Source organism: Canis lupus, chromosome 18 (assembly GCF_048164855.1).
Source record: "Canis lupus baileyi chromosome 18, mCanLup2.hap1, whole genome shotgun sequence".
Lineage (NCBI taxonomy): Eukaryota > Metazoa > Chordata > Mammalia > Carnivora > Canidae > Canis > Canis lupus.
Genome location: NC_132855.1, coordinates 14,430,993 through 14,447,281, shown reverse-complemented (window position 1 = coordinate 14,447,281; position 16,289 = coordinate 14,430,993). Strand labels below are relative to the sequence as shown.

The following is a 16,289-nucleotide window of genomic DNA, read 5'->3' as shown; positions in this document are numbered from 1 at the left end:
GTGCTGCCTTTGCCCAGGTTGTGATCCTGGAGACCCAGGATCGAGTTCCATCAGGCTCCCTGCATGGAGCCTGCTTCTCCTCTGCCTCTGCCTATGTCTCTGCCTCTCTCTCTGTGTCTCTCATGAATAAATAAATAAAATCTTTAAAGAGAGAGAGAGAGAGAAGAATTACCCAGGTGTTTTTATCTGAGCCCAGCCTGAGATCTTCCCATATTCACAGAGGGAGAGCTTAGTCCCATGACTACACCCTGCTACAGAGGAAAGGATTTGGTGGACAGCTAACCTATCTCTGCCACAGTTATTTTAGGTCTGCCAGGGTTCCCAGTTGTGAGGGTAGGTGAGTTAGGTCACACCTCCTCATACCTAGCTACCATCTCTGGTTTGTTAGAGGGCCAGGAAAAAAAAAAAAACAACAAAACAAAACAGCAACAACAAAAAAACCAGGGAAAGTGGTGGTCAAAATCCCACAGCTAAGCAGATGAGACCTAATGCACTAGAAATACGTAACACTGAGGTTATATTTGTAGATAAACAGGCCATTAATGATCAGAAGTCAAAAAATTAGTTTCAAATTGTATAAATGTTACAATTCGGTCATAAGTGTTAGAAATGCTTAGATTTTTTAAACCAACCCGAAATACATAGACTTCCCAATATATGAAAAAATATATTCATTTTCAAATATCCCCAGGTAGATTTCCTTGCTACAAACAAATCACCTGCACGCATCATAAGTCCATCGATGGAATAGTCCCCTCCTGCCAGAAATAAATTCTGTCTCATTTAAAAGTCCCAAGACACCAACTGCTCCCCCTTCAGGCGTTCAGTTCCCACAAACAATGGATTCCCAGTCGCTCTGCAAGGGGCATGAAGCGTGGGGAGGTAAGGAGCAGGAGCTGGCCCCTTGGAGACTGAATTTACAGTGTAGGCCTCCTCTAGGGATGCATCCTTGAACTAAAACTGCCTAAGGCAGCATGTGGTTTCCAATCCCGAATCTAATGGACCTGCTGCCTCCGGGCTACCCCAGCTATTAATGCACCAGGATGGCTGAATTTAACTGCTTTTTGCTCCAGCTCAGCGCCAAGGCCTGGGTAGAAATAATCCTTTTATCTCCCTATAAAGGAGAATTACTGGCATTTTGTAGCTCAGCTCTCTTTGAAGAGCCATCTTTAGAAGCTGGAGGCTTTGCATTTCCCAGAGTGGTCAGATTAAAGACGTTTTTCACTGATCTCATTGGGAGATCGAAGGGCAGGTAGTTGATTATATTGTCATCCAGTTGCCCTGTGGAAAGTACCGCCAGGTTCCATTTTAAAAAAGGATTTCAGAGCACAAATGTCATTCACAAGAACTTTTCTGAACAACCAACCAAGTCTTCAGAACTATATTGTTTTGGAACCAGCTGTTACTCCAGCAATGGGGATATTTTGAAAGGATATAATCTGGTCGGCTGTGTTTCTTACTTGCTTCCTTTGGGTAAAATCCTTCTGGGATAATTTTTGGATGTATATAATTCCTATATCCAGATAACAGCATTGGATAATAAGCTATCTAAATGTAGTAATACCTTCTGTTCACTTCCACAAAGTCAGTTAATTCATATTCCTCCTGAAATACTCTTAAAACTTTATTCATCCCAATTAATAAAGGAATTGACATTCTCAGCAGAGGGCTTGGCATCTTGCATACATTCTCTTATTTTAATCTTCAAGACTCTGAGTTTGGCATTTTATGCCTCATCTTTTAAATTGGGAAACTGAGGCCGGCAACAGTTGGCTGGCTGTTGCCTAAGGTTACACAGCTGGCAATGGGTAGCGCTGGAGGGAGTCTTCGGGTCTGACCTTGCAGCCTGTATCCTTCCCAGGAGACCACCATAGAAAATAGGGTTTTGCAATCTTGGCACATTGGTGTTTGGGACTAGATAATTCCTTTCTACTGTCCTGTGCATCTAAGGATGTTTAGCAGCATTCCCGGCCTCTACACACTGGATGCCATTAGAACCACCCCCCCTCCCACACACACACACATTGAGATAACCAAAAATGTGTCCACACATTGGCAAGTGCAACCCTCGGGGGGCAATGTCATCCCTAGTTTAGAACCGCTGCTGTAAATGCTTCCAAAGCATTTGCTTCTTTATGCCACTGACGTCTGGTGGTTCTGTGAAATGCACGGAATGATTTGAAGCCCTAATAGTACCTAAGAGTGACCTTACAAGGTACACGTTAAGAAATAACAAATCAGTTATAATTAGCATTTTAGGTTATTGCACAGAAAGGCTTATTCCTATTATTCCTGCTAACAGTTTGTCCTCTCCGGTGAGTAAATGTTCACACTGTTAAAAGACTCAGAAGCTTCAGTGGTTTATGGTTGCTGCAGCAATTCAGCCTGCGATGTCTTCCCTGTGCAGACATTCTAGGTCTTTCCATTTTGGCCTCAGTTCTCAAAACCAACACTCTTTTAGGCTCCAGCCAAGTGAGGTGACACCCCATGGTCCAAACACATCGGACATTTTCTACTTTCCATATCTTGGCTGAGGACACACCCTCTGCTTCTTGTACCTCTCTCAAACTCACTCCCACACCCCCAGCTCCATCCCTGGAATCTCTGCATCTGCCGTGCAGCCTCCCCTGCAAAGGGATGGGGGATGACTCTCTCCCCTCACAGCTGGTTTTCCTCTCACTCTCTCTCTCTTTCTCTCTCTCTTTCTCTCCCGTCTCACCCAGCCTTGTCCTCACCCAGGAGAGTGTGTGATCCTTCCTGCTGGACTGAAAGCTCCTAGAGAACAGGAACTCTATTTTAGCCTATTCTGTTCAGTCCTTATATCTCTCGGCAGATGTGCTATGCTGGTCACATTGGGCTGGATTGGACTGGAGAGGGTCTAGAATAATAGTGCAAAGGTAAACATCAGACCGGTTTCCATGGGATTAAAATAAATTTCAAGTGTGGAATCTGAACAGTGTAATGAGGGCAAGTGAGCACAGCTATTGGCCTCTAGTGTACAACCGTCCACATGACACATGACCACAACCGTCCACAACCACATGACTGGTGCTCCGGGTAGGGTAGGCCGTTGACCCGGGCCACTGCTAGGGTTGTGCTCAGTGAGCCTTGGTCAGTGGCATCCAGCGAGGAGTGCATGGGACTAGCAACCCATCCATGCTTCCCTCACTGAGGGTGTGCGGGGCAGGGCTGCATGCATCCAGAGGAAGGGCACCCTTTCCCAATGTTCACAAAGGCACCATATTTCCTGACAGGAACTCTGACAGTAAGAACTCTTGCACAGTGCAAGGGACCCTATGTCCAACATCTCATTCCCAAATGTACCATCTACACACTCCTTTGACTAAGATCTAACACTCTGAATTCTGTCCACCCAAATCAACTTTTATTTTACCACCACTTCTTAACTAGACAGAGTATTGTATTAATTAATTCAACAAATACTCAGTAATCGCTCACTGAGTTTAGAAGATACAGGAATGAAAAAAAAAAAAAAAAAAAAAGAAGATACAGGAATGAAGAAAACAAAGTCCCTGCCTCCATGCAGCTCATATTCTAGTGGATTCTAATATTTACCGCTCATGTGTTTACCATCAAACAACAGCTGACGTAGAATTAAATTACATATCCAGGCTCCTATTTGGGACAGATTTTTTTTTTTGGTTCTATTTTATTTTTAATATCTCTGGCTTGAGCTGTTGTTGAGAGTGTATTTTCTGAGTTAAATGAATGAATGAGTTAGTCTGGGGTAACCATTCTAAGAAAATGGTTTTGCCCTAAGTTACTGAAGGGACTAGATTGGTATCTTAGCATTGCCTCTTGGCTAATTCCAGGTCACAAGGCTAATACCAGCTTCAACTGAATCAGGGCATTCAGCCAAGACTCTAGAGTCTGGATGTCCCAATTCATTTGCTTTTTATATGAAGCTGCAACCTGAGCAGTTTCCAGCATCCAGCCCAAAGCCATCTTTACTCTGAAAGTAACAAAGGAGGTCCTCCTGGGCAGAGGTGAGCAGGATATAAGTGGTCCCATGAAAGGTGGATCTAACCTGTGATGTTCTTATTGGCAAAAACACTACTTCATTTCACCATTCCCCCTTTTGTATCTGCAGGTGGAAAGCTGTGCACCAGTTACAACCGAGGGCTCATCTCAAAGGCAAAAATTAAAGCCATCAAGTATAGTATTGTCATCATCCTGGGTAAGCAAAGTCCCTCCTTGTGTTGCAGGACTGTGTGAACATTCTGAAAGCAAACTTGTACCCAGGAACTGGTGGTGGGGAGCTCACACAAGAAAGGAGTTTGCCTGCAGGCACTCTAGCTTCGTCCGACTGGAGAGGAATATGTGGAACTTACCAGCCCATCTGTGTCTCCTTCAAGGGAAGACATTGGTTCCTGATCCCTCCCTTTATGACTATAGTTGCCCACCAAGACCATAGGGTGGATAATTTGGAGAAAGTTAAGACACACAACTGGCTGAATGATGCTCACAATTACCCTGTTGACCCAGTTGCATTCTCTGAGACATATTCTTCTCTAGGGCTGAAGTTTATGAGCAAAGAAAGACAAAAGTCATATTCCATTTCTTCTGGATATTTAATTGAAGAGCCACTACAAATCCCTCCCTAATGGCCACTTGCTTCCTCCCCCATCCTGACTTCTTCCCTGTCCATTTCTTTTCTCTGTACTCCTAAGACCCATAACATCACTTCATCTTAGAAAAAAAAAAAAAAAAGGAGGGGAAGGTACTTCTAGAGCACATAATATGTATCAGATCGGTGTGTACTCATTGTTATTCTCAAACCTTCAAAGCTTCCTCCCCCTTACACCCTTTTAGCTAGTGACCTTGCTTCATATTTCACTAAGAAAATACTATATCAGAATAGAACTCCCTCCTCCTTCGACCTTCACATCCATCAACCTATCTGCCTTTCTACAATGTGCTCTGTCTTTTCTCCTATTACAGTGGATAAGCTGGCACTGCTTTTTTCTAAGCCCCAAATGATTTTTGGAGCCCTGAATCCCATTCCTTGCTGCCTCTTCAAGAATTTTGGTCCTCCAATTATCTCCCCTCCCCAGCAGGTCTCCCCTTGTAGGGACTGGGGTTGTAGACACATAAATATTGTGCAGGAGGCCCCTGGGTGAACTCTCCAGAACAGACCCGCTTCATCACTCTCTCTTCTCGCACAACTCCATGTTTTACCTCCCATTCTCTGAAGTCTGTTTCTATCAGTTTTCTCTCCTGTCACTCCTGAAACCACTTTCATCAAGGTCATCACCACTTCTAAAAAGCCAGTGTCAATGCCCAATTTTCCTCTTGACTTGTGAGCAACATGTGATCAGTTTCTCATTCTTAGAATACTTCCTTTACTTAGAAATGATATTTATGATTTCTACTTGAGATTTTGATTTGTATTTCTAGTAGGCTTATCATAGTCAACATGTCAAATCAAAAGTCTTGCCATGTCCTCCCCCCGCAAAAGTAACTCTCCCCCCAGTTGTCACCATTTCAGTAAATGACACCATCTTTCACCCAGTGTCTATGTCAGAAACCCAAGGGTCATCTGTCATTATTCTATTTTTCTGACATCCCACATAACTAGTACGTCAGCCAGGCCTGGAGGCTCTACCTGCAAAATATAGTTCTCAAACCCAACCATTCCTCAGCATCTATACTACTCCTACCTTAGTCAAAGCTTCCACCAGTTTCTGCCTCGAACATTGTAACTAGTCTTCTCTTTATTTCTTTCCTGCAAAACTACCACTGTGATCTTTCAAGACTGTAAATCAGGCATCATCACTATCTATGGAGCCACCTATGGCTTCCCATTCCATTGGAATGAAATCCTACAGCCTTCCCATGTGTGGTCTATCCCTCAGCCAGGATTCTAGTCTCATTCCCAGAACTCTCCTCCTTGCTCATTCTATCCCAGTTGCATCGGTCTTCTTGCTATTTTTTCAAAGTGCCAACATGTTTGCACCTGGCAGGCCTTGCACTGTTTCCACCACCTCAAGATGGCCTGGCTCCCTCCTCACATCATTTTTTTTCCCAGCAGTGCTACCTCCTTAGCCAGCCTCCTTCATAAGTCTTAAATAGCCCTCCTCCAGTCCTTACCCAACTGTATTTTTCTTCCTATTCCCACTTCCACCTGAACATTATATCTATTGATCTGCTTATTCTCTGTCTCCTCCACTGGCTGAAATCCACGAAAGCAATGACTTTTGCTTTTTGTGTTCCTTGTATTAATATCACCAAAGCCTGAGATAGGATCCCACATACACTAGGTGCTTTAGTAATATTTGCTGGGGACAAATGAATTAGGATATGCAAGAAGGAAAGGGATTTGTGCTATTTCCTTTTTATTTAGCCCAACTACTACCCTCCGTACCACACTTGCAGCTCCTTGGAGCCCTGAGAAAGCATGCCTCTCATGTTAACTGTGTGTCAGATCACCAGAACAGTCTCTCTTACCTTTCCCAGATGCAATTGCAAAATGCCAAAGAGGCCACGTGCAGTGTGACTCAGCCAGCAGAATAGAGGCACAAAATAGCACTGCAGGCAGACCTGGGGATAAAGCAGGTACAACCATCGGGGCTCGCAATCCTTTCCCAGCAGCTGACGAAGTAGATCAAAGATTCTCCTACCTTCCCAGATAGTCAGAAACACAGATACACATCTCCTGGATGTTGAGTCAGGAAATACATGTTTTACCTATGTTCCAGAGCCAACATAATTATTTGTAACCAGGAACCATATGCTCAGGCCCTGGGGGTCCCTTAGTTGGAGAGCAGAGGTGCCCACAGGAGGGTCAGCCAGTATTAACAGCCCAGTCAGACCAAACCAGTCTTTCCTATAACAGATATTTTATAATGCCCCTTTATCATCCTGAAATGAAACATATAATTAATGCTATCTGCCTAACATGTCTTCAAAGATCAATATATAATAATATAAAGGAGGACTAGAAAGAAAATAATTTATAATAAAACAAAACGGGTCTCAATATGTAAATACTTGGCCACAGCTACTAGAAGAATAATGAAGTAGGCAGCCAGATGTAGTAACTGCTATCAAGGAAAATCAATACAGGTGTGTTTTCATGACGACATGAAAATAAAGCAGCACTGCTGTCAGGGACTTGATTTTCAGAGCAGCTCAACAAATCCCACTAAAGTTCCAAATTAAAGAAAGTAATCGTTCCTCCCTTTGCAAAGGAATTGCATTTCTGGAGAATCTACTATTTATCAAAAAATATTTGTGTTCATATATAGAGTAGAGCTAGGTTTCCAGACTGAGGTAGTTATAAACAGAGTTCTCTGCTACATAAATGCCCAGTTGGGCATTCAGAGGATGTTTGGGACATGAGTGGGATGGCCTGCCCTTCACAAGAGGACTGGTATCCCTGGGCAAACCAGAGCCCCCACCAACCCCAAACACGCACATACATAGACACGTGCATTTTCAAAATGCCTCCAAAAGGCAATTTTTGCCCATTCATGCCTCAGAACCACTATTCTAGGCCAATGCTAGGCTTAACTGCAAGCACCCAGAAATGCTCAGTGGTCTCTGTGTTTCAATTCCTCCTCTTTAATACTTTGCCAAAGCCTGGGGAAATAAACACACGCCAGTCAAACAGTTGCAGAGGAAAGTTGGCCCCTGCAAGCAGATGGTGAAGGAAGCCTGACTTCTCTGAGGAAATGTCCTATGGAGGAAAAGACGGGGGGAGAAGGAGGGTGGAGAGGATGTAGCAAGAAGGCAGAAGAGGACACATCCGTGTCTAGTTAGCCCCAAGACTGTTTACCTCTGTCCTTGTGGGTGTTAGTCCGGTTCTCCAGGGAAAGAGGAGATAGATGTATATGTAAAGAGAATCGTTATAAGGAATGGGCTCACATGATGATGGAGCTGAGAAGTCCCAGGATCTGCAGACCCAGGAGAGCCTATAGTGTAGTTCAGTCGGAGTGTGTGTGTGAAGGCAGGAGAAGAGCGAAGTCCCGGCTAGAAGCTAGGCAGACAGCATGAATCCTCTCTCACTCAGCTTTCAGCTCTCGTCAAGCCCTCCGTGGCTTGCAAGGGACCCACCCCCTCGAAGAGGATGGTCTGCTTTTCTTAGTGTACTGATTCAAATGTTCACCTCATCCAGAAACACCCAGCAATAATGACTCACCAAATATCTGGGCACCCCCTGACCCAGTCAAGGTGACCCATAAAATCATCCATCCAACCCTGGATCTCCATTCACCACGCAATTCCCCTGAGGATTTGGAGACAAACAGAATTAGGGGCTCACACACACCAATTGACTTGGAGAGGGGTAGAGGGCAGCCGTTTTCTGGAGTGGCTGACTTAGAAACAGAAACGAAAATTAAGAACATTGTGATGAAGCCAGATTGGTTCTTGAAAATATTAGGCACCACCCTTGCCCTCTGCCGTACCCTAAAACCAGGAGTCACTATTTGGTCAAAATGCTTCCCGCTCTTCTATTTTTCTTTTTTTTTTCTCATAGACTCTCCAAAGAGTTTTGCTGGTTTTCCTTCCACACTATGTGGAATGAGAGGCTGAGGCCATGCTGAGCAGTTTCCAACCTTTCCATACATATTCACCACAGTGATCAAATTGGACCCTCCCTTTACAGACAGAGAAGATTCAGGAAATTCATTCAACTTTAGCAACGTATCTGTAGGATGTGTAGGCAGCACGTGTATATGTGCGTGTGTGAGTCAACATGACATGAATGTTAACACACAACTGTCCTAAATATTTCTGAGCCATCCTAGGCGCTAAGGAACCTCCTATTTGGAGCTCCAGTTGGGGCCACCACGGAAAGCTCCCCCCCCCAGCTGTGCTCTGCTACGGTGCTAATGGCTCTCTTCTCCCCAGCCTTCATCTGCTGTTGGAGTCCCTACTTCCTCTTCGACATATTGGACAATTTCAGTCTTCTTCCAGACACCGAGGAGCGCTTCTATGCCTCTGTGATCATTCAGAACCTGCCAGCCTTGAACAGTGCCATCAACCCTCTTATCTACTGTGTCTTCAGCAGCTCCATCTGCTTTCCCTGCAGGTAAGGGGCACTCCTGCCTGGGCCAGTGCAGACGGCCACTGTTCTTGGATTATGACCTGTGTCTTTTCTTTCAGTGCTTCCAGGCAGGTAATAGATGAGATGCTTGTGGGTCAGAAAGGTCCTGCCAGTGTGATAAATTCAAACCTGGGCCCGGGTCATGGTCCGGCTCTTTCTCCTGTACCTCATCACCTACGATAGGAACCACCTTAACCAGGTCACAGAGAAAAGCTTTCTTTTGTTCAGAGCTTCCCAACATGAATTTCCTCAGTGCAATGCTGTGGTGATAGCAAGACCCAAAGCATTATTTCCATTTTATAGATAAGCAACTTAAGGCTCGTGAAGTTAAGTGACATTATTGAGGTCATATGAAAAATAAGTACCAAAGCTGAAATCAGATCCCTCCCACAACTACTCAATAATTTTGCTGTTTTTCAGCTGTTTTGCTACATGAGCTACAGGGAGTAGGTAGAGATATCCATAGGAGATAGAATCGTAAAATGGTTTAAGGCTTGGGTTTGATGCCAGGGGCTGAGGCTCAAATCCTGCCACTGCTGATTCATAACAATGTGTTTACTTTGAGTAAGTTTATTTAACTGTCATAAAACTCGGTTTCTTTGCCTACAAAATGGGGCCAGTAGTAGTGTAGTACCTTTTGACCAGTGTCTCCCTGTCCTGTCCTGAGCACTGGGCTCTGGTGCTGACCAGTGGGAAGGAGGGCTATGGGTGGTGGGGAAGGAAGCGTATCACATGCTAAGTGCTTACAACAGCGTTTGATCCTCAATACATCTGTTATTTAACATCCTTACTTCCCTTTTCAACTGGTCAAATTATTTTCCCTCCCTGATTTATTCTTTCTCCAGGGAGCAAACATCACGAGGTTCCAGAAAGACATTTCGGGAGAGAACTCAGAGGCACGAGATGCAGGTTCTATCCAAGCCAGAATTTATCTAGACTCTGGGGCAATAGGATTGCTAGGCTGAGCCCCATCAGCAATTATGTGTCCCTGTCACCACCTTGGGCATGTGCATGGTACCTGAGCTGACTTCTCCATCCTGCTCCTTTCATCCCTTGGGAGATGCCCAAGCCAAACCTCCAGAGGAGTGTGTGTCACCTGTTTCAGCCAGTACTGGACAATGTGAAGTCACCAACTATTCATGCCAGCCAGAAAAGATGCTTCCTACTTCCCTGCAACTACCAGCCCTCCTTCCCACTGGTCAGCACCAGAACCCAATGGACAGAGGCACCTCTGGCCAAGGTCCAGGCTTGGGCAACTAGAGGGTACTAAAGAAGCATGGTTGTACTACAAGAGTCTCCTAATTATGACTAAGACATAAATAAAAGCCCAGATTTTCCCCCATCTTTGGATTGGCAGTTCAGAAGTTGTAGCCAAGAAGGTAATTTGTCCTCGAAATGCCAACAAACTCATTTCCAGGCATGGGCACTTTGTGTCTCCTCTGCAGATAGCCTTGGTTTGCAGTTGGGTGTGTTGGCAACAACTAACCTCACAGTCCTGTTGTGTCAACAAATGATTTGTCAAAAGAGCCCAATGCTGACCCTCTAGAGGAAGGTTAAAATCGAGGAGTACTTTGCCTGATGGGAAAAAAACAATAATACTAACCAGTCGTGGGCCCCAGACCTCTAGTCTCTGAGAGTTGGCACCTGGGTTTCACGTATCTTTGAGGTTTTCTGAGGGCCCTTCCCTTGGCATTCCCTTGGGCCACTCTGGGCTCCAGTCCTCACCCTGCAGCATCACCTCCTCCCCCTCTGACCTCTCTAAATCCTTTCTTTAGTTGGGAGCTGAGTCCCTGTGGCTTTTCCAGGCATGATGTTCCTGTAAGCTCTCTTTCGGTTTTGCATGTCGCAGCCATTGTCTATCTAACACCTCGGCCAGAAAGTGCTGGTGGGGTTTATTTTGACAAGTCTGGAGTTTGGTATTTATAAGCCTAATCCAAGTGAAATATGACTAAATGTTTTCTAGTCAATTTTTGCCATCAGATTTTTTCATAAGTGGAAATGGCATAATTTAATTTGATTATATATACATCCCCACCCACGGCTCTGGAATGTGCGTGAGCTCCTTATTTTTAGCCTCACATACATTCTTGACATTAAAATCTCCTTGGCAAAATCCTCCTTCCCAGAATTATTCTGAGCTTAAGTCTTTTTTTTTTTTTTTTTTTTGGCCTACTGCTAGTGGAGTCATTAAAATGTGCAGTATATTTTAATAGCACTCCATTCCTCATTATGGTGTCAACCCAGAAACTGCATGCTTAAGGTCACAGTGGCATTTTTTCCACAAACTCTCTTATCAATTCTGTCTATCCTTAGGGAGAGTATCTCTTTAGGCAGAAATCAGACTCCTCAGTCACCATCTCTCCGAAAATTATTCTCTGAATTGAGGAGACTGAATAATCTAGTTTTATGTCCACACAATAGTTTTGAAGGTTGCCTCCCTTTCTGTCCCATCAGCTAAATGTGAGCAACCCTGGATGGCTTGAGTGGTCGAGAAGGACTTTTTCAACATTTCACTTTAAATCAAGATGTGCCACAGAAGACCCACAGAATCGTTGCTAAAATAGCTGCCTGCATGGAAGCCAATTAACAGAGCAAAATCTGGCAGGTGTCCTGGATGGCAAAACAGGAGGCCTGGGTTCTCCTGACAGATGCTTTCAATCTCTGTCAAGTTCTGGTCTGCAAGAGACATTACATGCCTACCTCATCCATCAACTGAGTCAGACAGTGAAGGAGAGAATGGAGTGAGGGGCTCTGTGATCTTTAGAAACTGGGAATGTGATTCTGCAGTTGCTATAATAGTGTGTCTCTCATTTGCCAAAAAGACTGGACATTCGTAAGATAATGGTACATATTGCTACAGGAGAAGCTGCTGTTAAAAATGAAACTGGCTTTTATATTTCTGTGGATTCTAGAATCCTCATCTCCACGTATCTGCTACACTTGGGGAAATATGATTTCAACATTATGAGAACACTGGGAATTACTAGTCTCCTGACCTTGGGAAAAAATCGTTTAATATCTTTGGGCATCAACTGTCTCATCTGTAAGATAGGAACAGAATAAGGCTGGAGCAGAGGATCTTGTGGGTTCTCTATAGATAGAGTTCCGGGACCCATATGATTTAAGCGAGACCCAGAGAGTCAGACCTTCTGAAATTCTTTCCCCAGGGGACCAATGACTTGGTGACTCAACACTGAGTCATTTGCCCTTTAGAAGGTGTAACTTCCCCATCTATATTACTTAGGAAGTCAGTTTCCCAGTTGAGAAATACAGTTTGAGCTCCTGGAGAAGATGACAAGCTTGGTGTTGTGATGTCACTGTAGGTAGCCGTGGATGCTCACATGGGGTCAGAGCAGTCAACAGGGCGCTATGTAAAATAAAGATACTTCCTACACTGAGATGTCACAGAAGTCTGTGGTTACATTATCGCATAGCTTCAGGCGCAGGTGAAAATTTAGGATAACAAGAGTAAGTGTGCTTAATATATTTACCCATACTCTAGAAAATAAGTATCTCCACTTTACTTAACTAAATTAAACATGAATGGTTAAAACTTCTCTACTTTCGGGGCTGGTGTGAAGCATAATTTAATTGAAGTTTAATTTCACCAAGCAACACATCTCACCATTTTTTTCCCCGGAAAGTGGCAACACCTTTTTAATAGCTTTAATTTGAAATTAATCACGAGGAAAAAAAACTATCCCTGTTAAAGCAAACAAACATGCAGCTTCCAACTTTCTTCCTCACTTCGTTTCGACAACTTTGTACACACATATACAGAAATGACTTTGCTTTTTCCTTCTGTATGCACAGTGTGGAAAGGGGCCACCAGCCTGGGTCTGCTGAGGAAACAGGAAAACAAAAACACTTTTAGCAGGAAGTAAAGTGATTCTGTATTTCTAGAATCATCTTAGGTGAGCCACAGACCTGCGGGCAACTGCAGTTCTTTTATCATCATCTGAATACGCCTCATTTTATATGCAGATCTGCCCATGTTCCCTACAGCTTTTCAATTGCATTTGATTAAAAGGAGATAGCCCCATTTAGGTGCCAACCTCCTTGCTTTTGGAATCATGAAAAACCCATGCCTCATTGCTCTGCAATTGCATTTTTAAAATGCATTATCCACAACAGGGCTGCTCCAGTTAACATTTTAGAAGTGCAATCCCATGCTTGTAGAATGTTAAAGTGAATGGAGGCTTGGCTTGTGTAGTCTAATGGTTTTTGGACTGCTCAAGGACCCTCTCTCTATGAGGTTCCAGGAGGTGTGACTCAGTATTACCATTTATACACACAACAATAACATATGTCTAGAGAAACCAAATGTAGTGAAATTGATTAAAGGTCTTTGAATTACCTGGAATGAGAGTAGAATATAGATCACCATTAGCCATCGATACACCCAAAATGCATGTTGTCATTTCAAGAATGCATGTTGTAAAATAATAGAATCAAAGATGTATATAACTTCTAAACTAAAAGAGAAGGAAAACTGAATGATAAAATCGCTCAAGCAATCCGAAAGAAGGCAAGAAAAGAGAGAAACAGGAGAGTGAATAGCTGGGACAAATAGAAAGCACAGAGGAAGATGGTGGGTTTTTTTATCCAAATATATCAGTAACTGTAAAAAATGTTAGCAGATTAAATGCTCCAGTTAATAATCAAAGATTATCAGGTCAGATTTATAACAAACAAACAAACAAACAACAATGTGTCATTTACAAAAGACATGCCTATGGAAGAAGCCTCGGTGTCCATCGAGAGATGAATGGATAAAGAAGATGTGGTTTATGCATAGAATGGGATATTCCTCAGCCATTAGAAATGACAAATACCCACCATTTGCTTCCATGTGGATGGAACTGGAGGGTATTATGCTGAGTGAAATAAGTCAATCGGAGAAGGACAAACATTATATGATCTCATTCATTTGGGGAATATAAATGATAGTGAAAGGGAATAGAGGGGAAGGGAGAAGAAATGGGTAGGAAATATCAGAAAGGGAGACAGAACATGGAAGACTCCTAACTCTGGGAAACGAACTAGGGGTGGTGGAAGGGGAGGAGGGCGGGGGGTGGGGGTGACTGGGTGGCGGGCACTGAGGGGGGCACTTGACGGGATGAGCACTGGGTGTTATTCTGTATGTTGGCAAATTGAACACCAATAAAAAATAAATTTATTATTAAAAAAAAAAAGACATGCCTACAACACAAGGATGCAGGGAGTTAGAAAGTAAAAGAATGAATCCAGGCATTCAATGCAAACAGTGCCAAAAGAATGCTGGTGGGACTGTGTTAACAAAGACTAAATAAACTTTAAGGCATAAAGCATTAGCAGAGTTAAACAGGGACACTGCAGGTGATAAATGTTTTAGTTCAATAGGATGATTTATTTAATAATTCTAAACTGTGCATTTAACAACATGGCTTCAAATACATATTTTGCAAAGTTGTCAAAACTACAAAATAAATAGGCCAATCCCATAGCTTTGTGGGGAATTTTATCACACTTATTTCTAGTAATTGAAGCAAAAATTAGAATGATCTGGATAATCTGAACAATGTGAATAACACAGAAAGCATTTTGCCCTAACACCCCTAAATAAAGTCTTTTAAAGCACATGTGAAGCAGTTACAAAAGTTGACAATATTCCAAGTCATAAAACAAGCTTCAAAACTTTTGAAAGACTGAGCTCATGCAGTCAAGTTTCTCTGATCACAAGAAAGCTGCCATATGTTTGGAAATTAGGAAATATACTTCTTGGTAACTTATGGTCAAAGAAGAAAATATATGGAAATTAGAAATTGCACTAAATGATAATGAAAGTATATATCACTTGTGTGGGATACAGTTAAAATAATACTTATAGGAGGAAAATCTAAAGACAATGAATAAATCATCTATTTCATAAAGTTAGAAAAAAAATCATCAAAATAAACCCAAAGGAAATCTAAGGAAGAAAATAATGAGGAGTAAAATTAAGGAAATCAAAAATAAACATAATTTAAAAGATTCAGCAAAGATAAAGTTCTGCTCATTGAAAAAAATAATAAAAAGAAACGTCTGGTGAGATTAGTCAAGGGGAAAAAAAAGAGAAGGCACAAGTAAGCAGTATTCATTTTTTTAAGGATGTCACTGTAGGTCCTGGAGTCAATGAAGAGATAATAAAAGGATACTATGATTAAGCTTACACCAAAAAAAAACAAAAAAGAAAACTATAAATAAATGGGATAATTTACCATAATGGACATAAGAAGAAACAGATAATTTGAGTAGTATCATAAAGAAAGAACAGGGCAGCCCAGGTGGCCCAGCGGTTTAGTGCCGCCTGCAGCTCAGGGCGTGATCCTGGAGACCCAGGATCGAGTCCCACGTCGGGCTCCCTGCATGGAGCCTGCTTCTTCCTCTCCCTCTGCCTGTGTCTCTGCCTCTCTCTTTCTCTCTCTCTCTCATGAGTAAATAAATAAAATCTTAAAAAATAAAATAAAATAAAATAAAATAAAGAAAGAACATACCTTCACTGCAGATTTCTACCACCATTTACAACTTGTGACCAAGTTGCTTTCATTCCAGGAATACAAAGTTGGCTTAACATTAGAAAAAAAAATAATAGAAAACCACTCAATAACTTACTACCTAAGAGATGAAATGATTAAACAAACAATGTAATATCAACTTAATAGAGGCAGGGAATATGTTTGATAAAATTATTTGACACCCAGGCATAATAAAATGTTCACAAACTTGAGATAAAAAATAAACTCCTAGCTAACTCTAAAGGTTATGTACCATAAAACCTAATGATGAAACTTGGAGGTGTTTTCTCTAAAATAAAGAATGAGTTAATGCTAGCATAGCCATTTCAACTCAACATTGTACTGAGGTCTTAGCCAATGCTATAAAGCAAGCAAAATAAATAAGATACAAGTTAAAAGGATTGATAATGAATAATAGAAACCAACATTATTGATACAAATGTATAGTGCAATATTCAAAATAATATGCAGATAAATTATTAGAAGTAATCATAAGATTTAATAAGGTAACAGGATATAAAATCCATATGCAAAAATCTGTATCTTTTCCACATAACAGCAGCAAATAAAAAATTAAACTTTTTTTTTTAATTTTATTTATTTATGATAGTCACAGAGAGAGAGAGAGAGAGGCAGAGACACAGACAGAGGGAGAAGCAGGCTCCATGCACCGGGAGCCCGAC

At 42.3% G+C, this 16,289-nt stretch overlaps 2 protein-coding genes across 3 annotated transcripts in view; one reads left to right on the top strand and one right to left on the bottom strand.

Annotated features, from left to right (window-relative positions):
- The window catches only part of NPSR1 (neuropeptide S receptor 1), a 145,240-nt gene extending 132,445 nt beyond the window's left edge, over nt 1-12,795 (top strand). For both annotated transcript variants that reach the window (XM_072783515.1, XM_072783514.1), the window contains 3 exons: nt 4,112-4,198; nt 8,875-9,055; nt 9,916-12,795. In XM_072783515.1, the coding sequence (XP_072639616.1) occupies nt 4,112-4,198; nt 8,875-9,055; nt 9,916-10,006 (359 nt within the window). In that variant the 3' untranslated portion in view covers nt 10,007-12,795. The remainder of the gene's footprint in view (nt 1-4,111; nt 4,199-8,874; nt 9,056-9,915) is intronic.
- Nucleotides 12,739-16,289, bottom strand: part of DPY19L1 (dpy-19 like C-mannosyltransferase 1) — a 141,658-nt gene continuing 138,107 nt past the window's right edge. Inside the window, exons 23-24 of the transcript XR_012010664.1 lie at nt 13,428-13,545; nt 12,739-12,912 (exon numbers count right to left, since the gene is read on the bottom strand). The gene's annotated coding sequence lies outside the window, so the exon portion shown is untranslated. The remainder of the gene's footprint in view (nt 12,913-13,427; nt 13,546-16,289) is intronic.